Raw genomic sequence first — 24,490 nt, 5'->3', positions numbered from 1 at the left:
CCTTGAACGCTGACGTCTACAAAACAGACGAGCCTGTGCGTCATCTTTCAAACGCCAGTTCAGGACGAGCGATCATGCCAAGTCAGACCTGAACAAGGCTTCCAGTGTGCCCTCTGCACACGTACAAACGGTATTTCATTGACTTTAGTATTCTTTATGGATAATTATCGCTGACATTTTACTGATGACTGCATTTGACGCAGCTGCAGTTTGAACAGGCCGACAGAAGAACTATGAAATAACGGTAGCTGTTGCTAGCTTGGTAGCTAACGTTAGCTGTTAGGTGTCTTAGCTAATGAGCTAAATAGGAAGAGCTAGCTTAACAGTAACGTTAGCTGGTGAGGCTATATGTTGCAAGTTAGCTAACGTTACATTTAGTGGCTAACACTAACGTAAGTTTGTTGACGGCGTGTTAGCTCCACGCGTGATAAAGTTACACGCCGTTAACTCGAGGAAACGGTTAGAGGCAAACCTGACTGCAGAAGCTAGCTAGCTAGCTAGCTCACGCAAACACCGTACAATAACAAGCTCCTGACGTCAGCTAACGTTCGGTTAGTTAGCTAGCGTTACAGTTAGCCCGGTAACTTGAGTCTGCCTAAGGTTCAGTTTGCGTTAGTGCATACACATTCACCTTACAGTGATGTTGTATATGTTAGAGTTTGGTAACACGAGAAGCAGCAATGTTAACGTAAGGTTTTCCACGGAGCTAATAGTTATGTTAGCTGTTGCTTGTAATAGCACTTTGAAAAAATGTTGTCGAACTGCTTTTAACGTTAGCTTACATAACATAAAACCTAAATATAGCATCAATAAAATAGAAATAAAAGGCAATGTATAAGGTCAACAGATACAACTAGCTAACCACACCAACAAACTGATACAATTGGATGGTGGAGTGATTTACATAAAAGCCTGTTTATAAATTTATTTTTTTGTAATAAGGCAGGTGTAAAATCATACATTACCTTCTCTAAATCGTCATGATAAAAATGACTTGATTTAAAAAAAAAAAAAAAGAGAGAGAGAGAGAGAGAGAGAGACCCCAAAGGTACAGTTAATTGGCCCCTGGGACATCAATCGGTGACAGATTTCCACTCTTTGTGGTCACAGGAGGCAGAGTGATGATTGTGTCTGGTTGAAAGTCTGTTGATGGTTAACCTTAGTTGGCAGAAGTCCGACAACTATGTTACATGGGCTTAAAATTACACAATTTTTTTTGACAGATATCTGTTGGCTCAACTCCGTTAAGATCAAATTGTAGCTGTGTCTTAATCCGCTGCAAAGTTGTGCAGCAGTCTGATCTGAATTAGCAGTTGCAGCCAATGACCGTCTCTGCACAAAAAGAAAGGCAACTAAAATGGCATTCTGCTTCCCCCAAAGAAAAAGGCAGATTATTCTGTTTCCATACAGTTTGTGTCAAGGATGTTTTCACATGAGGACTTTTTCTATATTAACTGAATATTTCATCCTGCAGTTTTTGCAAAAGTGAACCATGGAAAACTCGGGCAGGCCTTACCGGGCGCGGCAAGGCGGCAGGGAGAGGGGAGCAGGAACGGAGAGGGGAGAAAGCTGGAGGTCCCAGGACCAGGGTCGAGGACAGAGCTACAGACCAGAGGGAGGTCACCAGGGCGGGCCCTATCGGGCTAGTCCCAAGAAAGGAGGGCTGGGGCCCCTGAACTACTCGCCTGGTGGATTCAGAGGTGGTCACAGCCCCTCGCAGAAGGATGACCCCCGGTGGTTCGCTGGTCTTGAGAACAGTGGCGGGGGTCGAGAAGAGAGCTGGAGAGAGCGCTCGCAGCCACACTGGAGGAGGAGTGCACCGGGAGAAGGTCCAAGGGACGACAGGGAGCAGGGGGGGAGAGAGGACGCTGACGGCAATGCTCATAATTCAGGTGAGGATTTTGAAAGTCAGACCCTGGGAAAGTAAGAAGAACACTTTTTTTTAGGATTAGAAAAAAAAAAAAAAAAGCAGAGTCTGACTGTAAGAACTGACTGATTACTTACTCCACTAAAGCATATTCAACACATAACGGCACATTCTTCCTTCTAAAGGGAGAAGACGGAGAAACAGAAACAAGAATAGAGCTTATGGTGAGGAGAACAGGGGCCCAATGATCGACGAGTCCACACTGTCAGCCAAAGAGCTCCAAAGCCTACGGCAGGCAGAGCAGCGGCTTAACAAAGACGAGATCTTCTCCCTGAAGAAGGTACAGGCTCTCTCTCTCTGTGTGTGTGTGTGTGTGTGTGTGTGTGTGTGTGTGTGTGTGTGTGTGTGTGTGTGTGTGTGTGTGTGTGTGTGTGTGTGTGTGTGTGTGTGTGTGTGTGTGTGTGTGTGTGTGTGTGTGTGTGTGTGTGTGTGTGTGTGTGTGTGTGTGTGTGTGTGTGTGTGTGTGTCCCCAAAGCCCAAGATGATATCATATTTGTTTTGTCCATAACTCAAAGGTAGTCAGTTTACTGTCAATGAAGGGTAAAGAAACCAGAAAATATGCATATTTAAGAAGCTGGAATCAGATAATTTTGACTTAAAATATCTCATATCGGTTATTAAAATAGTTGGCGATTAATTTAATAGTTGACAATTAATTGATTAATCCCTGCAGCTCTAGTCTTTCACGGTTTCCACATGTTTTTACACACTGAATGATTAATAATCTGCAGATGAATATATTATGACGATAATTATTTGGTTGCAGCCCTAATTTGCTTTTTAGAAGAGTTAAACCTGATAAAGGACCCTCTCTTTGATAACGAGTTTATTCAGTGCTCCAGTATTTGATATGTTTATGAGATAGAGCTAAGTTAAGAAGATCCATAACAGTTTGATTATTGCAGCCGTTGTCTGATGTCTTCTTTCCTTCTCTTTGGTTCAGAGGTCCCACAACAACCCCGGTGCCCTTTACACCTGCGCTCTGTGCGACGTCCTGCTGGAGTCCGTGACGGACGCTAACCGACACATCCAAGACAAACGGCACAAGAAGAGGGCCAGGGTGAGAAAATGACCTTGTTATGCAAATCACCATTTAGACGGCAAACGTTTGTGAGCAGATGATGCTGCCGTGCTGTCTCCGTGCGGTTCCAGTCTTTTATGCATTGAAAACCGTCCTCAACCTACATCTGCTTTGTTTGCTCCTGTAGGAGAGGCAAGAGCAGGTGATGCTGACTGAGATCCTGCCTCCCGGCCCGGAGCAGATCGCCGCGGTGAGCGCTGCGCTCGAGGCCGTCGTCCGGGAAAACGGGATGAATGACCAGGATGTCGAGATGAGACAAAGCGTCGTCTCCATGTTGCAAGACCTCCTTCTGTCCGTCCTGCCTGGTAAGTCCCCCGGGGAGGAAATATTTGCTTTGGTGACGAGCGACACGACCCAAATTCATTGTGATCGTGTCGCATTGTAGCAAACAGGCTGTTGTACTTGACATCACTTCACCATTTTGTGTTCTTACGTTAATAACATTGCTCCGTCTCTCGTCTGTAGAGATTAGGCTCAGGCTTTATGGATCGTCTTGCACTAAGTTTGGATTTAAGGATTCTGATGTCAACATTGACATTCAGTATCCACCTCACGTGAGTTTTTTTTCTTTCTTTTTTTCCATTCATATCCTTTTCTATATTGCATTCATGTATCATACTGACTTTGAAATGGCATGTATTCACAGATGCATCAGCCGGACGTCTTGTTGTTGGTCAAGGAGAGCCTCTCCGTGAACTGTGAGTCGGCTCTTACTCATCCATGTGTCCTTGTTAAAAACAATCCAACCACAGCAAAGTCCAGTCATGTGTCGCTGGACTTAAATTGAACACGTCTCGTTGTTTTCCTCAGCTATCTTTGTCGAGATGGAAGCTGATTTTCATGCCCGGGTGCCCGTGGTCATGTGCAAAGAGAAAAATAGGTGGGTGTTATTGTTGGACATATTTATCAATCAAACTGTGACTTATAGAAAGTCCAGGTTGATTATTAATCAAGACGTTATGAAACTACCAGAACGGGGGTTTCTTACGTTACCACATGCACAAGAGCGGTGAGCCGCTAATGAAAACCGTTACTTTTCTCAACAGTGGCCTGGTGTGCAAAGTGAGCGCTGGCAATGAAAACGCGTTCCAAACCACCTCCTATCTCTCTGCCCTGTCCAGTCGGGAGCATCTCCTCCTCCCGCTGGTTTTGGGTCTCAGAAGCTGGGCCCGGGTATGTTTCCAGTTGAGACACATTAATCAGGGACTCTGTAGCCCTACATTCTTTTCAAATTTATTTTGGTAAAGCATTTTTGTTTTCTTGTTCCCGCTTTAGATCAGCGAGATCGACCGCGCCGAGGAAGGCGGGCTGCCTCCGTACGTCTTCGCCCTCATGGTCATCTTCTTCTTACAGCAGCGCAAAGAGTCCCTCTTGCCTGCCTACCTGAAACAAGAGGTGTGCCGTTTCTCTTCACCCTGTGACCGGGAAAAAAAAGTATACGGCGTTCATTTCAGCATTGATCCGAGGATGAAACTAATCCAATCATCTGATTTGTCTTTTTAGATTAAGGGGTTTTCACTCAGCAGGCTGTCAGACTTCAACCTCACGCACACAGAGGACGGACACGTGCACTGGGCCTACACCCCTCCCTCCAAAGACCCGCCAGCAGAGGGCTCCTGTATAAAGGGAAAGGTATGCATGGATACACTAATGTTGTTTTATTATCTGGGAAGAGTGTTTGTTCCTCTGTTTCGGCAGTTTTTTTTACACGAATGTGCTTTTTCTAGATTTGATGCTTTTTTTTTTTTTTTTTTTTTTTTTGCTACAGTAATAAAACCGAACTTGCAGAGACATAAAAACCTTCTGTTACCATAGATGATATATCATGGTGAACTGGTTTTGTCAGAGTTTCATCTATTTGTCCTGTTTCATCACTCAAATTACATTGGAAGGCAACCAAAACACATAAAGTAGTTCCTGGAGAAAACAATAGTTGTGTTGTTTAATCTGGGAGAATTGGGTTCGGTAAGAAAGCATTTAACAAATAATCAAGCAACTAGTCTGTATGCTTTTGGAAACTGCTTATGGTTTAGTGGAGGAGCTCAGGCATGCATAATGTCTCTTTTAATCCACTATCATACTAGAAGCTGAACGTTTGTGCTGTCTGTGTTTCCCCTGCAGGTTCCGCTGGTGTTCCAGAGCCCTCACCCTCCCGTGGAAGTTGGACTTCTCTGGGTGGAGATGCTCCGCTTCTACTCGCTGGAGTTCAACTTGGCCGACAACGTCATCAGTGTACGGACCGGTGCCGTCCTCTCCCGGGAGATGAAGGACTGGCCGAAGAAACGCATCGCTGTGGAGGGTCAGAAACTCTTCTCATCTTCTCCTCTGAATTTAAAGGTTTATGCTTTTGGCTTGCTGGAAAAAATCCCTCGTGGAGCTCTGCTCATTTTCCATGTTGACCGAAACGAGCAGCAATGAAATGGAATGCCACTTGTACAATTCCATGTTCAGAGTTTAATTCCATCCCAGAGAGAGGTGCGAGCCTTCACTGGCCTCACGATGACCATTTTGAATGCACGACGTTTCTCGATGTATCCTCAATGCTCTATCTGCAGCACAAGGTTATTTTACATCATCAATTAATACAAGCAGTCAGAAATCTGAACTCTCTTTTTATTTAGAAAGTGCTATCAATAATCAGACTGCCACAGTCTTTGATATAAAAAGGTGCATCTGTGTGAGCCACCTCAGTACATATTCATTACAGAAACAAAACACAAGTCCTCCTGCAGTGCATTACAAGCGTTCTCATAGTTTTCCTGTAGCAGCTCTAAGACAGGCCACTTCCTGAATGCCTATGGCAATTTATACTGCATGAGTTAGCCTAGCGGCTAGCCGACTATTCCTTGAAGTCACTTACTCTCCTGATAGAACAACATAGCTGAATATCAGACTGCATGCACGTTTCTTTTTTTTTTTTCAGCCCAACATTGTTGAATCAGAGCAGCTAGCATAGATGGAGAACAAAAAAAAAGTGTGTGTGTGTGTGTGTGTGTGTGTGTGTGTGTGTGTGTGTGTGTGTGTGTGTGTGTGTGTGTGTGTGTGTGTGTGTGTGTGTGTGTGTGTGTGTGTGTGTGTGTGTGTGTGTGTGTGTGTGTGTGTGTGTGTGTGTGTGTGTGTGTGTGTGTGTGTGTGTGTGTGTCCCTCAGAGGAGAGAAACGAGCGTGACGGCAACAAAATGCACAGTAAAGCCTTGACTGACTCCAAAAGCCTTCCATATGTCTTTCTTTAAATAATAAACATAATCTTCATTTCTGTTGAACACGTATAGAGATTTACTCTGACATGACTCCAAGTAATGTGTCTCTTTCAGACCCGTTCGCTGTGAAGAGAAACGTGGCCCGCACCCTGAACAGCCAGCAGATGTACGAGTACATCCTCCACTGTCTCAAAACCACATACAAGTACTTTGCACTGCCGCTCAATGCGCCAGCCGGCGGTCCCAAGACGAAGGCGCAGCGCGGACCTGTCCGAGGGGCGAACGCCGAGGCTCCCGACGAAGAGGCCGCGTCTGCTTTAAGTCGGCTCAGCATCCAGTCGCAGCGCGCAGGTCAACCCAAAGCTGCCGAAAACGGCCCCGAAGACTCCGACTGCATCATTGAGGAAGAAGAGGAAGTCGAAGAGTACAGCGACTCGGATGAGGAACGAGAGAAGGAGAAAGCGGACCCGGGCAAAAGCAGCCTCTCCGAGGACGAGGACGTCTATGTGGACGCTCAGCACAACAGGCAACACCTGGACAGCCTCACCACGGAGGACGAGGAGATTTTCCCAGTGGACGAGATCTCCGGGGAGGAGCTCCTGTCTGACGAGGAGGGTCCAGATTTGGACACGCCTGGTTCGATGGACGAGGAAGAGGATGTGGAGTTGGCGCCTGAGGGTCTCTCGTCTCCACATTTAGAGGATACAACTAACGACAAGAGTCCAGAAAATAAAACCCAACAACAGAAGAGACGGTCTTATGAGTTCACGAGGCAAGCTTTCACCAGAGGCAAGGTAAGTGTTGGGGTTTTTAATCATTTGGGTTGCAGGACGACTGCAAGTTAAATTCAACAAACTGTCAGATGAGCCTGTGTGCATCATCTGTGTTTAAACCCCTTTCCGTCTCTCTTAGTCACACATGGTCGTGTGCAGCTTGTGCAAGCGAGATGGCCATCTGAAGAAAGACTGTCCGGAAGATTTCAAGAAAGTGCAGCTGGATCCTTTGCCCCCGATCACGCCAGAGTTCCTTTGTGTCCTCGACAAAGTCTGTGAGCAGTGCTACAGTGAGTTATGTAGTTTCATACGTATTTGGAGATGCTCACGTCGTCCTGTTCCTGCTAACAAAACATTTCTAGAATATAAAAAAGTATAAATATTTGCTCTTTTTTAAACAGAAATAGGTCGCGTTAAAAATAAGCTTTCAAGGCATTTGATTATATTTTAAACTTCCCAGTACGAACACTTGAATGTCCCTTATTTAAATAATTCTGTCCTAAATGTTGTAATATCCACTAATGGCTGAATTCGTCCAAACATTTTTTGCCTCAGACTTTGCATTATTTTTTAGGAACCTGTTGCATATTATACCTTTTTTATGAATAACTACGACTTGGCATTTAAGCACAAATCTGTTTGTGGTTCCTGCATGAGTCCCAACGTGCATTTAAAAGGCTTGAACTAATGACCTCACTGTTACTTGTAACTGAACCCTCAGTAGCTTTTGTTAAGTTACTTAAAGGGAAACTTTGCAGATTTTCAGCCGACTTTGTATCGTTGCGATATGGGTGTTATGAAAATCTGCAACGTTTCCCTTTTTAATCATATAGTATTTATGACTCCCCATACGATGTGCACAAGCAGTGTACAGCAGAGAGGAAGAGTTGCATGCATAGACAACAAATACTATTTTTGAAACCTGTTATTCATATGTTCACGTTTCTCACCAATGACTCCTCCTCAGTCAGCCTCACGTTCACCACCGTCGTGGTGTAATTAGAGGGAGAAAGGTCTGCTCTCATTACAGATGGGCGACGTCATTTCAAATATAGTGTGTGACTTTTGGGGAAGTCTGATGACGGGTCCGTTTCCTTTTCAGCTGACTTCGCCCCAGATGAACTGGAAGTGGGTGTGAGAGAGCACATCCTTCAGGACCTGGAGGCCTTCGTCAGACGACAGTTTGCGGGTGAAGTAAACCCCTCGTCTTCATAGTTTAGCATCCTTAGTTTTAACTTAAAATAGTATGATGAGTGACATTGTATTGTCTTGCCCGTAAACCCACGTGATGTTAGAACACTAATGTTTGAATTAACAGATCGTGTTTTTTTTTCTTCGTTTTTTTTGATGATGGACAGGAGCTCGGCTGCAACTGTTTGGATCATCCAAAAATGGCTTTGGGTTCAGACAGAGTGACCTAGACATCTGTATGGTGCTGGAGGGGCAGGAGACCATGGAAGTAAGTTCTCTCTTTTTAACTTATTGTAAGGACTGAGATGTCCTTTTTGTAGGAAATTTAGTTTATTGATGGCAACAGAAAAGCGAAGTTTTGTGTGTACTCTGTGTTTCTGCTTCAATCATTGAGGGTTAAATGAAATGATGACTTGTTGTAGTTGTTGGTAATAGTGGCTGGTCAGCGCGATTCATTGTTGATCTCAAATCCATCAAATGCAACTCCGTTGGTGATTTTGCTCCACAGGACGTCGAGTGCATCAGCATCATTGAAAGCTTGGCCAGAATGCTGTGGAAACACCAAGGTTAGTAAAAAAATCAGGCAGTTTTATCTTTACGGTACAAGATCGTAATCTGTGCATTGTACGACACTCTCGGACCCTCTGTTCAGATCAGGAAATACTCCACAAAAACATATTCATGTTATCTATAGCTGATGGTACATCAATGGCTCATAGGAGGTTTTTAATGTGTATTAAGCAATAATAGCTTCTCAGCTGGCTGCCATTCCATGTGTTTCCTTTATCAACTAAGTTTGTCCAATAATTCCTTGAATTAAAGATGTATAAAACACAAAATGTCAATGCATCCCTTTAAACCTGTTTCCACGTCTTCACCAGGTCTGAAGAACATCTTGTCCATCACTACAGCAAAAGTACCGATTGTGAAGTTCTTCCACCTTCGCACCGGCCTGGAGGGAGACATCAGCCTCTACAACACTTTGGTAGGGCTCTTCTCCCTCTCTGTTAGTTTCATTTAGTCTCTTTTGCTATTGACCAACTTCTCAAACTGTCACGCTTTCCAACTTTTTCTTCTTCAGGCCCTGCACAACACACATCTGCTCGCTTCCTACGCCGCCATTGACAGGAGAGTGAAGATCCTCTGTTACGTCATGAAGGTTTTCGCCAAGGTGAGCGGCCTTTAGACACTCGAGGTGTCTTGTTTGTACGTCTCTGTTGTCATATGATATTCTGTGTTACAGTATTACCATCATGTTTGTTTTTTGTCGCGTTCCAGATGTGTGACATTGGGGATGCTTCCCGTGGCAGCCTCTCGTCCTACGCCTACACCCTCATGGTGCTGTTCTTTCTCCAGCAGAGAGACCCGCCAGTTATCCCTGTGCTGCAAGAGGTACAAATGCAAATACAAAAACAAAACTAGAAAGGCATCCCAATATCCTGCTGTTAAAAACTGTACGATACCCCATTTTATTGGTACAGGTATTTACAATCAAAAAGTGTTTTAAGAGCCTAAACTAGCAAACGCTTAATCCACCCAAGAGCATGTGAACTGACTTACAGTTACTGTAGAGTCTTGCAGCATCTCCCTCATAAACTTCTTAAAATGAAAGTTCCTTATTAAAATACAGAACTTCATTGAAATGGATTGCTATTTGCTGGGGTTTTGTTTTGGAAGCTTGCTGCAGTACCGCTCTGAACTGAGCTGTCACAAGAAACCAACTCAAGTAGAGTATAGGGACATCACATTACTGCATACCATGTGCAATGTTTCCATACATTATTACGGTTTTTTAACTTAACATTTCTAATTAATAAAAATGTTAAGTTGCATTGTTCCATTATGTTTCCTGATGTTTTATGGTTTTTGCTCCTGTATCGCTTAGTTATCGAGATATTTAGGCAGGGTACAGTATTAAAGTCTCTTATTTGGTATTGTGATAACAATAGTTAAGACTTAAATTATCAATTAAACTATCTCGCACTACGTTTTATCTCTCCTTTCTAAACACACTTTTAGTTTAAACATGTAAAAGCAGCTAAGGTTGACCTTACAGAACCTCTTTGTTTGGGTCCTCCAAAAATAACATACACAGCTTTTGCTCAATTTCTTTTTCATGATTTTGATATTTTCAATCCCCAACACCAGCCTGGTGGGCCTATTAAGGGCTATAAAGAGGAATGTTTTACCCTATTGCTAAGAATCTGCAATTTTCCTCAACTTCCCTCAACTGTTTGTTGCAGATTTATGATGGAAAGAAGAAGCCGGAGGTGCTGGTTGACGGCTGGAACGTGTACTTCTTCGACGATTTAAAAGCACTTGTGTGTAATTTCTATTTTTTTTTTTTATTTATTTTTTATTTTTTTTTTTTTTTTTTTTACACATATTCTGTCTCACTGACATTTTATGATAAATATATACACGTCACACCATGTGTTAATAAGGCATCAATCCGGTCTCCCTCCGCCTGCAGCCCAGTCGCTGGCCACAGTACAGGAAGAACACGGAGACGGTGGGGGAGCTGTGGCTCGGCCTGCTCCGCTTCTACACCGAGGACTTTGACTTCAGAGAGCATGTCATCTGTCTCCGTCAGCACAGCTGCCTCACCACCTTCAACAAGCAGTGGACGTCCAAGTACATCGTCATTGAAGGTCAGACTGTGTGACAGACTCGGGGTGCAGGCCTCTTAGTTAAATGGATGGATTCTGGTGTCCTGGTTTAAACTTCTCCTCCAGCACAGGCTGAAGTTATTGTTTGGGCACTTTGGGAAGCGTTCTTTCATGCTGCGGTCCATCCAGTTCAATAAACTCATGTCGCTGTACGATTTGTTTTCTGAATCAAAATGACACTGTGGGTGTTTTAAAAAAATATTTTTTCCTCTCTTCTTTGTTCATATTCCAGATCCGTTCGACCTGAATCATAATCTCGGTGCCGGTCTGTCCAGGAAAAGTAAGATGCCGTCCGTTTGTGTCTTCTGTTGTCTTTTGTCCTTGTCTTTTTCTAATACATGTTCTTCTTTTTGTCATCGAAACAGTGACTAACTTCATCATGAAGGCTTTCATCAACGGCAGAACAGTGTTTGGCACACCAGTCAAAGCCTTTCCTCCAGTGTACCCCTCTCAGATGGTGAGTGTCACATTTCCACATTGTAGTGGCATTAAATCCAACAACCTGAATCATTTCATTAATGTTCAGCCGCCACTAAAATTGGATGTCTCTTAATTTCCTCCACTTAAACCCTAAATTGGACCTTTGCCACTGCAGTTGATCAATTTATTGGTCCATTTCACTCGACAGCCAAGAATCTTGCCGTCATCTTTGACCGTCATGTTGCTGAACTCGTCAGTCCTGTTTTGTTCAGCTAAGAAATACAGGAAAAACCAGACGCTGATCTACGATTTTCAGTTGTAGCCCGTTTGTAACAACAAAACAAAAACGGAAGTACATTCCTGTGGTGCGTTTGTTAAATTTGCATCACAAGGAATGTAAACGGCAGCAACAAAAACAATTCTCTGGGCAGATATAATGGCCAACATCTTCACATTAAATATTCAACATGAGGAAAACATTGTCCATCAGCTTTGACTGATGTGTGAGCACCAAGCATCATGATGTAAACGCAGAGTAGCTGAACGGAACCTTCGTTCGTTGTCCATTAGCCACTTTACCAGCTCTCCTCCGGTCATTTTCAACACGGATTAGTTGTTTCCATTGTAACATTATCATAGACCGGCGACTATAAAAGCATAAATGATGTGATCGCATATTTTACTGAATATTGGCGGATAACTTTATTTTAACAAGCAATGGGTGACATCACGGTGACTACGTCCACTTCTTATACACAGTCGATGTTAAATAGCTAGAACTAGCAGTCGGTCCTACATGAGCCCCGTTCCTGTATTCCTTTATTGGCTTCGTGTGAAGTTCCGGTTCCGATCCTCAAGTCTCAGCCTTTTATTTACCCCCGCTCCAACTGCAAAACAAATGGTTGTCGCTGCTTTGCTGTTTCAGCCCCAACCCTCTGGAAAAATATTCCCCAATCTGTCAGATTCGTTCAGTCTTTGAACTGTTTTAAAAACCCAAGCCTTTCATAGATCGATTTTGCAGATTTTTGTTTGTTCCAGTTTGGTCTGCCTGTCATTGTTCTGTGCTTTAAATTATTTTATTTATTATTTTTTATTTTTTGTATCATTCTTTGAAACACTTCTTTGTATGGGAAACACTTAGTAATGTGTCTTTATAAAGCTACTTAAATGAAGTAAGCATTAAAGTTAAAGTGATTTGCCTTCATGTCCCAGGAGTATTTCTTTGATCCTGAAGTCCTCACCGAGGGAGAGGTGGCTCCTAATGACCGCTGCTGCCGCATCTGTGGCAAGATCGGCCACTTCATGAAGGACTGCCCCATGCGTAAGAAGTAGGTACAATCCCAGTACGAGCCTGACTTCGTCGCAGCGTTTTGTAAATGTCTTATCCGCACCGCTCATCAAGCCACGTGTTTGTATCTTACTGTGGGTGACTTTTGTTCCAGGTCCAGACACAGACGGGACTCTGAGAAAAGGCCCGAGCACCTGCGAGAGACCGCAGAGGACGGCAGGGACCAGGTCCGGCACAAGAACGAGCACTGGAGGAAAAGAGATGTGCTGGAGGTGCGCTGCTGCTACCTGTGTGGATCAACTACCCACATCAAGAGGGACTGTCAGCAGTACAGAAACCCCGCAGGTACAGTCTTTAGTTTGTTTTACCAATTGCATTGTTTGTTCTCTCTAAAAGAGATTTCTTTTAACTCCCTTGTAGAGCTGACTATTTTGTTGTTTTCTGTTGCTCTCTTTTTCATTAAGAAAATAAAGTACAAGAAGTTATTATGCATCGCTGTTCATAAAAAGGAGGGAACTGACCTCTTCCCTCTTTTTATTAGGTAACATGAGGATGGAAAGCTTCGCTTCCACCTCTTCAGCTCACGGGAGGAATTTGAGAGAAAAAGAGCGACAGGTATGATTTTAGTTTTGCGACAGTGAAAACGTATTTTAAAAGAATGTTATTTCATTGGTCGACGGCTTACGTACAACGCTACATCTTTTCCTTTTTTCAGGGTTCACCTGTACGAGAAGAGAAGAAGAGAAAGCAAAATGTGACATTAAGTCCACAAGCAGGTATGTAGATTTACAACTGAAGTTCCTCAGAACAGTACTTGATTGTCAGTGTCATTGTATAGCTAATTTCCCATTTATATTATTTAAAAAAATGTATTGGTTATTTCAAATTAAATTTTGTTCCATTAAGGTCGCAGCTTTTTCTTCTGCGTACATTGTCAGGCCATGTTTGATTGATCTTTCCCCGTATGTCCAACCCAGACTGACCGCTATGTTGCGTTTTGTGCCAAAAATATGTCTATAATTCTAGGGGACACGAGGTGAACTAGAATAACTAGTCTCAGTGAAAACATTTGTATTTTTCGGTCAACGGTCATTCTAGGGCTGGTGAGGAGTGAGTGAGAAATGTTTACTTCAGGTTCATCCGTCTTTCTCTGGACTCCGGATTGCACGCTTGCTGATGTTCGTGCTGAATTTGAGCTATTTGCTCCTGTTTTCTATGTAATCCAAGAACATGTATTCTGTGAGTGATCATACTTGTAACCTGAAATGGTTTGGTGCAAATAAAACCGCAAAAACAGTTTGTAGGGGTGAGGCATTCTGTCTGTTTTTTTCCCTGTCATTAAGCCTTATGATTTTTATTTTTTTTTTTACACAAAGTGTGGAGGTTGAAAATCTGATGTTGGACTGAATTATTGACGATCGCATTCTGGTTTTGTTTCAGGTAGTTTAGCCTCCCGAAACGTGGGTCGTTCTGGTCACAGGAAGAGTCCGGTGGAATGAGCAGCGGCAGCCGTGGCTACGCAAACCATGTGGTTCTACTCTTGTCCAGGCAGACAGCGACCCAAAGTCCAGAAACCATTGAATCTGAATGGGACTGTTGGGCCAATGGGAGCCTGTTAAAAGCCAAAGCCAGGACGCCTTCACTTGAAGCCAAATAGGGCCTTTTATGTGTGTGTGTGTGTTTTGTTTTGTTCCCCCTTTAGAGCTCCTCTCCTCAGAGGAGCTTTTTTAAATCTTTCATTTTCACAAAAGAAGCCATTTTGCATGCACCTCATGTCTTTGTTTACCTACACTGCCAGTCAAGTTCTCTTTTATACATTTAAAAACGATGGCATCGCAGACTAAATTAGATCGTACAAGTAATCGAGAAGTGTCTCTCACGTGACTAATAGTTAATAGCTTGAGTTTTTTGCAGACGACTTGCTATACATTTGTACGGTGTGTTGTCTGCTACTTTTAGTGATTTAAGGTCAGTTATTCATCGAGATGAAGGCCATCTGAAATTAACACAAGAAGTCACTTATCGGTTCACACTTTTATGGATACATTTTCCCATTGTTTCCTTATTATTAACACAAAAAAAATACTAGAGGTTGTTTAAAATAGTTTGAATGGCAGTGTACGTAATGGCCAGGATATCTTTAAATTTTTTTAAAAAAATCATTTGTTTTAAATCCTGTTTTATTTGGCCTCCGCACTGACGTCCGTCTGTCTTCAGCCTCAAAAGCAGCTCTACCCACAGTCTGTCTCTGTCTTTGAGAAACCACCCTGTAGATATCTTTTTTGTTCCAGGGTCGTAGTTTTCTGTTTTTTTAGATGGCTTATCCTCTCCTATTTCATAGATAACATGCCCCGCAACTGCCTGTGTGTAAACAGGACGGTGAGACTGTACTTCCTCTAATAACCCGTATGTGTCTCCACACTCTAGGAAGTGTTGTGACTGTAGTGCGAGAACATACAGTTGAAAGTTGGACAAGAGTTTCATGCTTACTCAGTGGTAAGGGTTTTTCTTTTTTTTAAATGAAAAAAAAAAAAAATTTAAATAACTGGTTCAGCTGCCAGTGTACTCCGCTGCAAACACTGCTCACTTACTCCTAAACTAGAGGTCATCTGTTTGCTCGGTGAAGAGATAAATGTATTTATTTGCCACAAAAGTCTTCATTTTGTTGTAATGGCGCCACAGATTGGTAGCTGCACTGTGCGAGGGTACACGCTCTTTAAATATGTCGCTGCTAGTTAACGTCTCAAAGACCTGCTTATCATTCAAATGCGAAGATGGACCGTGTGGCTTTCTCGTTGTCCTAATATGGCTGACTTTTATTCAAAGAAATGTGTCGTTGATGGTATTGTAATCAAGTTTGTCATTTTAAAAGTATCCTTAGTCAAACTCAAATGGGAGGTCCTCCCCCCCCACCCCCGATCCGGCCAGGAAAAGTTGGCTTGCAATCCATTTTGTGTCTCAAAGAATTCATTAAACAGAAATCAAATCCCAATGTGCAACATTTTTTTTCCACAACAATGTTTATTGATATCTAACTGTTGTGCATTTATAAAACAGAGTGATGTACCACTCTCATAATAAAACTGGAACAAACTGACCAAGCTGAAATTACGAATGGTTGCCGGTTAACTATTTTATTTATTTTTTTGTTGAATACATTTGAGCCAATGCAGTATCCACTTAACACAACTGTACTAATATTATAGTATTTCGTAAGACTGGATTGGCTATGTGTAGTACTAGTTCCACGTGACTCACGAGGGACTGTTAGATCAAACAGGAATAGTAAAATGTGGCCATCCTGGTCACTAGGTGTCATGTTTTGTTGCTATCTTTACAAGAAGACTTGTATGCCACAAAAACTAGCACATTCGAGCATTAACGTTCTGTATTGACCTTTGATATAGTGCTGGGAAAACCAAACAAGTGTACCTTAAGTTAAGACTTGTTTTTAAAAGTAAAACATTGGTCAAGAAGCACGAAATAAACGATCCTCACGAGTATTTTAAAAGCATAAATGATATAATGAAAAGTTCTAGAGTAAGTTACATAACAAACGTCTGTATTTTTATAGTTTTATCCGTGAGCCCATTGGCTGACGGACCCATCCGTCATAATATTGGCCAATCATTGAACGGACTTCTTACTTGGGGCGGTTGCTAATTGTCTCACGCGCTTGCGTAATTCAATGTTGTGATCATAACCGCAGCAATATGTCTGCCTCCATGGTGCGGGCGACCGTCCGAGCGGTCAGCAAAAGAAAGCTATTACCTACAAGAGCCGCACTGACGCTGGTAAGTCATGAACTGTGTTGTAAACGCGTTTCTCTCTGTTCATACATGCTAATACACACAGTGTGGCGTTAACCCCTCACGCCGCTATATTGCGTTCAAGTTACGTGATCCTAAGTTAGCTAAGCTAGCTAACCGTCAGTGACTTGACCGTCACACACGGTACATCATGATCCTACTTTAAAGAGCTTTGTCGTAACATTGCAATGCTGGCTTCATCGTGTTGGGCGTACATTAGCGGATAGACACACAAGGGCTGAACTAATTAGATGCTAACGGTACTCCTTTGCTAAGCTAAATTGTTTTGTAAAGTGCTCTCCACTGTTCTCTTTCGTAACTGCGACAAATAGTTAGTCGCATACAAATAAATTACCACAATACAGACAATACTGTCGAGCCGTACAACGTTAAGTTACTAAGTTACCTTAACATTCTATTACCGAAATATCTTGACTTTCAGTCCCTAGCCAGTTCTAAAATCACAAGACTCAATCTCCCACAATGCAACCAACAGCCTAACGTTAGCGTAGTCGTGTGTCCCTTAAACACCACGAAAACAACTCGTTGTTCTGACATGTGTTTCACTTTTTGATGTAGGTTGACGTTAAAATGACCCGTATGTAAAACATTGGTGGATCACCTCTTGAATTTACAAGCGATATAAAGAAATGTTGCCAATTGTTGCTAAACACATTTTAGTATGAAGTTAGCAGATACTGCAATCGTGTTTTCTTATGTATCGTGCGGTTTTTTTTCTATCTGTGATGCCTTTTTATTGTACAGAGACATTTGCTGCACGTCGCCCACATTTACTGTCGCTCTTTACAGTTAGAGGAAAACATGCCGGAAAAGAATCAGTAGTTAGAGGAAAAGTACTCTATGTACTACTAATGGTGTATGGACGGTCAGTATAGCAAGCTGTCTGTGCTGAGTCATAGTTCGTTATGATAGGCGGGATAAAAATGTAGAATGTCGCCCTGACGAGCTCTGCTAATGGTGCCGTTGCAAGATAATGTGAGCCCTTGGTGGTCCGAGCTGATAAAGGCCTAAATGTTAAGTAGCGGGAAGTCTGTCAACACTGAGGAGGCTGCAGATGATGCTGCAGAAGCATATGAATTAGAACTAGAAAATGCATTTCCTGCTGAAAATGCGTTGGAATGCTGAAAGCTGAAATTAATCTCAAAAACATTGCTGAAAATAGATATCCAATTTTAAAAAAATTGCAAGAAGCTTAATAATTCAAAAAGTTGAAAGATTACAAATATGAAGTCATATGTAGCTGAAAGTATGAGGAAGAAGAAGGCTTTGAAAGTTGAAGAAGTTTAACAGGATTTGAAGATTTTCTCCATAAAGATCCCATTCAAAAGAAAATTGCAAATAGCTTAATATTTCAAAGAATTTAAAGATTACAAATATGAAAAGTCATATCACCCCTCTCCTGAAAGAGCTGAACATTTTGATATTCAAATGGTTTCTGTGGCTTAAAAAATTTCATCAGTGGTGATATTTGTAGTAGTAGAAGTTGTAGTAGAAGTATTATTAGTAGAAGTATTAGTAGCATTAGAATAAGTACTAGTAGTAGCAGTAGTGATATTTGTAGTAGAAGTTGTAGTAGAAGTATTATTAGTAGTAGAATTATTAGTAATTAGAAGTAGTAGAAGAAGTAGTATCAGTAGTCATAGTAATAGCTGTAGTATTGGTCGTAGTATTTAATATAACAGTAGTAGAAGTAGTAATGGCAGTAGAAGAAGTAGCAGTAGTAGTAGTACTAGTAGCAGTCGTACTAATAGCTGTAGTAGTATTACTACTTTTAGTAGCATGAATAGCAGTAGTAGTAGTAGTAGTAGCAGTTGTAGTATAAGTAATAGCAGTGGTGGTAGTAATAATATTGATGGTAGCAGTAATAGTAGAAGTAGTAGTAGTAGCAGTAGTAGTAATACTATATTAGCAGCAGCAGTAGTAGTTATCGCAGTATTAGTAAGAGCATTCATTTTTTTAACAAAAAAGCCTAATTTTGAGCTTGTTTAAATACAGTTAAACCATGGGGCTTTTATTTTGAAAGGGTGGGGCTGGGTGGGGGGGTGAGGGGGAGAGGAGACATAATCATAATGTTTGACACACATAAACAGAGGTTATTAAATGCCAGGCTTCATCACAAGCATTTCAGTTAGAATTCACTCTTTGGGGGTTGTATTTTGAAATGGGGTGTGTGTGTGGGGGGGGGGGTCCTCTAAAAGTCTCCAAGACCTGAATAACTGTATGAGAGAGAGACACACACAGAGAGAGAGGGGGAGGAGTGTATGTGCCAGTGCCTCTCTGTGTTTATCAACATCACTAATTAGCTTAATCATGAACACCTGTGTCCTTTCAGCCTTTTCATGGAGATAAAACAGGGAAACACTTCTCAAACAAATCCTCAAAACTCCCATAACCGTAGCTCCTATTGCTCCGATATTAATAAATGAGAGGAAGGATGAGTTGAAGAACAGATCCTGTAAAAATTGTGTCTGTAGTGTAAAAAATGTGGCTGAACTGGCAATCTAGAAATGGGGTACCGTGTTCTGTGGAAGATGTTTTTGAAGCAAAATTTAACATTGGTCTCTATGGAGCAGAAAGTTGGTTTTCCTCTCAATTACAGGCTTCTGTGTCAAATGTGTAAATCTGTGGGATTCCACAGTCATTTGTCTACGACAAGGACAAGATTAGCTACTTCTACATCCAGAAATTATGCATGAAGAGTGAAGATTGTGGACACAGTGGCAAAAGACAAATGTTTTTTTCACAAGAATCTCAAGCTGCTCTTCACTCTAGCGGTGACATCACGCACTCTAAGCTGCGCAATACACACCCATTATAAAGTCAAAAAAGGAGTGAAAAAATCATAAAAGTTAAAATGGGACAGTTCAAAAAGTATAAAAGATATCAAAAAGCTGAATAATGCGGCAATAGATCAGGGTTTTCTCAACATTTGAAAGTTGAAATGGTGTCTGTAGCTGAAAGTATGAGGAAGTAGAAGGATTTGAAAGTTGAAGAGGATTTGAACATTTTCTCCATAGGAACCCATTCAAAAAAATAATTGCAAAAAGCTTAATAATTCATAAAGTTTAAAGGTTAGAAATATAAAACGTCATAGCACCCCTCTGCTGAAAGAGCTGAACATTTTGATAGTTGAACGGTTTCTGTAGCTTAAAAAATGTGGAAGTAGATAAGTAGCAAAAAACGTACGGAAGAAATAGAAGAAGTTGAAGAAGTTGAACTAGAAAATGCATTTCCTGCTGAAAATGCGTTGGAATGCTGAAAGCTGAAATGAATCTCAAAAACATTGCTGAAAATAGCTATCCAATTTTAAAAAAATTGCAAAAAGCTTAATGATTCAAAAAGTTGAAAGCTTACAAATATGAAGTCGTATGTAGCTGAAAGTATGAGAAGAAGAAGGCGTTGAAAGTTGAAGAAGTTTAACAGGATTTGAAGATTTTCTCCATAGAGATCCCATTCAAAAGAAAATTGCAAATAGCTTAATAATTCAAAGAATTTAAAGATTACAAATATGAAAAGTCATATCACCCCTCTCCTGAAAGAGCTGAACATTTTGATATTCGAATGGTTTCTGTGGCTTAAAAAATGTCAGCAGTAGTGATATTTGTAGTAGTAGTACTAGAAGTTGTAGTAGAAGTATTATTAGTAGTAGAAGTATTAGTAGCATTATAATAAGTAGTAGCAGTAGTGATATTTGTAATAGTAGTAGTAGAAGTTGTAGTTGTAGGAGAAGTATCATTAGTAGTAGAAGTATTAGTATTTAGAAGAAGTAGTAGAAGTAGTAGTAGTAATAGCTGTAGTAGTGGTCGTAGTATATAATATAACAGTAGTAATAGTAATGGCAGTATTTGAAAAAGTCAAATTTTGAGCTTAATGTTTACATACAGTTAATCCATGGGGCTTTTATTTTGAAAGGGTGTGGCTGGGTGGGGGGGAGAGGAGACATAATCATAATGTTTGACACATAAACAGAGGTTATTAAATGACAGGCTTCATCACAAGCATTTCAGTTATATTTCACTCTGTGGGGCTTTTATTTTGAAATGGGGTGTGGGGGGGAGAAGGGGAGAGGAGATGGACTCATATTGTTAGATTAACACAAACAGGTTATTAAATGACAGGCTTCATCACAAGCATTTCAGTTATATTTCACTCTGTGGGGCTTTTATTTTGAAATGGGGAGTGGGGGGGAGAAGGGGAGAGGAGATGGACTCATATTGTTAGATTAACACAAACAGGTTATTAAATGACAGGCTTCATCACAAGCATTTCAGTTAGAATTCATTCTGTGGGGCTTTTATTTTGAAATGGGGTGTGGGGGGGGGGGGGAGAAGGGGAGAGGAGATGGACTCATAATGTTAGATAAACATGAACAGGTTATTAAATGTCAGGCTTCATCATAAGCATTTCAGTTAGAATTCATTCTGTGGGGCTTTTATTTTGAAATGGGGTGTGGGGGGGGGGGGAGAAGGGGAGAGGAGACATAATCATAATGTTTGACACATAAACAGGGGTTATTAAATGACAGGCTTCATCACAAGCATTTCAGTTAGAATTCACTCTGTGGGGCTTTTATTTTAAAATGGGGTGTGTGTGTGTGGGGGGGGGGGGATCCTCTAAAGATCTCTAAGAACCTGAATGACTGTATGAGAGAGAGACACACAGAGAGATAGAGAGAGAGGAGTGCGTGTGTCTGAGTCTGTGTGTTTATCAACATCACTAATGAGCTTAATCAGAAACACCTGTGTCCTTGCAGCCTTTTCATAGAGATTAAACAGGGAAACACCTCTCAAACAAATCCTCAAAACTCCCATAACCGTAGCTCCTATTGCTCCGATATTAATAAATGAGAGGAAGGATGAGTTGAAGAACAGATCCTGTAAAAATTGTGTCTGTAGTGTAAAAAATGTGGCTGAACTGGCGATTTAGAAATGGGGTACCGTGTTCTGTGGAAGATGTTTTTGAAGCAAAATTTAACATTGGTCTCTATGGAGCAGAAAGTTGGTTTTCCTCTCAATTACAGGCTTCTGTGCCAAATGTGTAAATCTGTGGGATTCCACAGTCATTTGTCTACGACAAGGACACGATTAGCTACTTCTACATCCAGAAATGATGCATGAAGAGTAAAGATTGTGGACACAGTGGCAAAATACAAATGTTTTTTTCACAAGAATCTCAAGCTGCTCTTCACTCTAGCGGTGACATCACGCACTCTAAGCTGCGCAATACACATCCATTATAAAGTCAGAAAAGGGCTGAAAAATCATAAAAGTTAAATTGCTGCAGTTCAAAAAGTGTAAAAGATATTAAAATGCTGAATTATGTGGCAATAGATCAGGGTTTTCTCAACATTTTAAAGTTGAAATGGTGTCTGTAGCTGAAAATATGAGGAAGTTGAAGGATTTGAAAGTTGAAGAAGTTTAAGAGGATTTGAACTTTTTCTCCATTGAAATCCCATTCAAAATAAAAATTGCAAAAAGCTTAATAATTCATAAAGCATAAGAGATAGAAATATGAAAAGTCATAGCATAAATGTCATTAAAGAGCTGAACATTTTGATAGTTGAACGGTTTCTGTAGCTTAAAATATGAAGGAGCAGAAGAGGTGGGACGGAAGAAATATAATAAAAAGAAGAATAAAGATTAGGATAACAATAGTTGGAATGCTTAACAGCATTCCAACAATAAAGAGAAACAGGATAACAATAGTTGGAATGCTTAACAGCATTCCAACAATAAATAAGAATTTAGAATCCAGAGTAAAATACTTGTACTCTACAAAGACCGACAAGTTATTCATTTTTTTCAAGATATTATCATTACACTTGTTGGACGGTATAGTCATGAAACAACTCCAGTCTGTGACACATTTAGGATTGTACTGCACTGTAGTATTTTGGCATCAGCAGCCGCAGATTTGTTTTCAATCTGTTTATGCATCAGCTGCACGACCAAAGAGAGTTCTCTCTACATCCCAAAGAATAATGGACACGTGTCCATTATTCTTTGGGATGTAGAGAGAACTCTCTTTGGTCGTGCAGCTGATGCATGGAATGTCTGCACTGTCACTGTGCTGCATTTTTTTTGGGGGGGGGGGGTTGTCCGTCCGGCCGTCTCAGGAACGCCTGGAGGTACTTTCCTCAAATTTGACACATACGTCCACCTGGACTCGAGGTTGAACTGTTAAGAATTTGATGGTCACTGTGACCATAACTCAAATAATTCATATGCAATATTGTGACAATTTAACACAAAAAGAGGATCAAATTATGACGATGACACTGACTTCATGTTACACAAACATGTAGCGTGATGTAAACTGCCACTTGACTGGTTGGCAGAGGAACACTGCCTCTATTCTGCACCTACATCCGCTCAGTTACAGCAGGAGCTACAGGAGTGCACTTATTTCATCATACTGTAGGTACCCACTCATTTCAGACCAGTTGGAGTGTTATTCCCTGCAACAGAAACGTCTCACAGGAGGGAGAAGTATCAAACGGCTAAAGAAACTTAAACCGGCACCACAGTATGCTTCTCTATTCTCATGCGTATTCTCAGTGTGCTTTTCTGCAAAAAAAAACACTGCTTCCATCTGAATCCAGTGGGCTTTGTTAACCTTCTGTTGTCTTTTCTTCAGACTCCAGCAGCTGTGCACAAGATCAGGTTTTTGCTGCAGAACAAGCCAGAATATGTGAGTAACTGAAACATCATATTATCCACACAGTGCATGTCCTCATCTCTTGGAATGTGTTCTTTTGAGTCTTGCATTTGAAATAAATAGTGTTGTTCTCATCAAATAGACCATTTCTGTAACTTTTACAAATCCGTCAGTCCACATACTTGTGTGCAGCGCTAACTGCCCTCCACTTCCTTACTGTGACTCAGCAGTTTTATAGCCAAACCATTTAAACCAGAACAAGTGTGGCACTCAAAACTCATGAAACTATACAGCGAATGGTAAATGACACCAAATGGAAACGTCCTTGTGGCTCTTTCTAGATCGGTTTGAAGGTTGGGGTGAGGACGCGCGGCTGTAACGGAATGACGTACACACTGGACTACACCAAGGAGAAGGGGAACTCTGACGAGGAGGTGCTGCAGGATGGTGAGTCTTTATTTTCGTGCTTTCACTTGTGCTGAAAAGCAGTCAAACGTCATGAAAACGTGTAGGACAGAGAACCGGGGGGGGAGTAGTGACATCTCTGCTGTGACTCTTCTTGCAGGCGTGAGGGTGTTCATCGAGAAGAAGGCCCAGCTGACCCTGCTGGGAACCGAGATGGACTTTGTGGAGTCCAAGCTGTCCAGCGAATTCATCTTCAACAATCCCAACATAAAGGGCACCTGCGGCTGCGGGGAGAGCTTCAACATCTGAGCAGCGCCGCACCGCCCCAATGTTCTGAACCCTGTCCCATCCGCAAAGGCCGAGAGACTGAATGATGACGAGGAAGTCGGGCGTGAGGAATTCTCCGAGACGCGGCGGCGTTTCCTACCACTGCTCTTACTACAGACCACTCAAGCGCGCACACACAGCCCGAGTATGCATACACATGCTTAGAGGAAGGTTTTAATTCAATCTGTGTCGTCAAAACTATCTCAACGTGTTGATTTTAGGTTCAGTTACCGCTGATGTTAACTGCTTTTAAAAAAAAACTGTGATCTGCATAGAAAAAAAACTTAAAACGACCTCAAAAAGCAAGATGTTTTTGTTTTGCTGCCATTTTAAACACGCAACAGACGCACATTATTTTCAGAGAGTCAGATTTAAGTTTTTGAAGCTTGAATCCATCCACCAAAAGTCTGTAGGCCAACCTCAGCTGTTTGATAAACACTGTAAGACAGTGTGCTATCATGAAGCCAGCAGTATGCAACAGTGGAAGAGCTTGAGTGTCTTGAAACTGCTTTATTCAGTTGTAAAGTGTATATTTATCTCTGTGTGTAAATATAAAGAATGTATATCTCCCGTGAACCACGCAAGCGCACAAAACTAACATAAGAGTCCATGAGGTTTATGTTTTCTCTTTTTTTAGCTTGATCAAAGCCAGGACGTTGTTTGTACCGTGCAATATGTCATATGTGTACATATGAAATAATAAATGGCTAAATCCAGTAAAAT

The 24,490-nt window shown here is 41.5% G+C and overlaps 2 protein-coding genes across 3 annotated transcripts; both read left to right on the top strand.

The window, feature by feature from the left end:
* The first annotated feature begins 34 nt into the window (after nt 1-34).
* tut7 (terminal uridylyl transferase 7) lies at nt 35-15,540 on the top strand. Of its 2 annotated transcripts, none has more exons than XM_076099037.1 (29): nt 35-130; nt 1,475-1,892; nt 2,053-2,207; nt 2,871-2,987; nt 3,136-3,313; nt 3,474-3,562; nt 3,655-3,706; nt 3,819-3,888; nt 4,055-4,181; nt 4,284-4,403; nt 4,512-4,640; nt 5,130-5,307; nt 6,322-7,001; nt 7,120-7,270; nt 8,083-8,169; nt 8,339-8,439; nt 8,680-8,737; nt 9,053-9,156; nt 9,253-9,342; nt 9,450-9,563; nt 10,415-10,492; nt 10,645-10,822; nt 11,073-11,120; nt 11,206-11,297; nt 12,473-12,588; nt 12,703-12,893; nt 13,090-13,163; nt 13,264-13,324; nt 13,989-15,540. In XM_076099037.1, the coding sequence occupies exons 2-29, from the start codon at nt 1,493-1,495 to the stop codon at nt 14,045-14,047; spliced, it is 3,897 nt and encodes a 1,298-aa protein (XP_075955152.1). In that variant the 5' UTR covers nt 35-130; nt 1,475-1,492; the 3' UTR covers nt 14,048-15,540. The 2 variants fall into 2 exon arrangements, with proteins under 2 accessions (XP_075955152.1, XP_075955153.1); XM_076099038.1 differs by lacking the exon at nt 13,989-15,540 and adding an exon at nt 13,647-13,847.
* A 666-nt stretch (nt 15,541-16,206) lies between these two features.
* Nucleotides 16,207-24,489, top strand: isca1 (iron-sulfur cluster assembly 1). The gene is made up of 4 exons (XM_076099043.1): nt 16,207-16,342; nt 23,015-23,068; nt 23,377-23,482; nt 23,601-24,489. The coding sequence occupies exons 1-4, from the start codon at nt 16,262-16,264 to the stop codon at nt 23,747-23,749; spliced, it is 390 nt and encodes a 129-aa protein (XP_075955158.1). The 5' UTR covers nt 16,207-16,261; the 3' UTR covers nt 23,750-24,489.
* Nucleotide 24,490: the final 1 nt, after the last annotated feature.

Source organism: Anarhichas minor, unplaced genomic scaffold, assembly GCF_050575085.1.
Source record: "Anarhichas minor isolate MPS153535 unplaced genomic scaffold, ASM5057508v1 ptg000025l, whole genome shotgun sequence".
Lineage (NCBI taxonomy): Eukaryota > Metazoa > Chordata > Actinopteri > Perciformes > Anarhichadidae > Anarhichas > Anarhichas minor.
The sequence above is the reverse complement of the archived record's forward strand: the minus strand, read 5'-3'. Positions and strand labels throughout refer to the sequence as shown.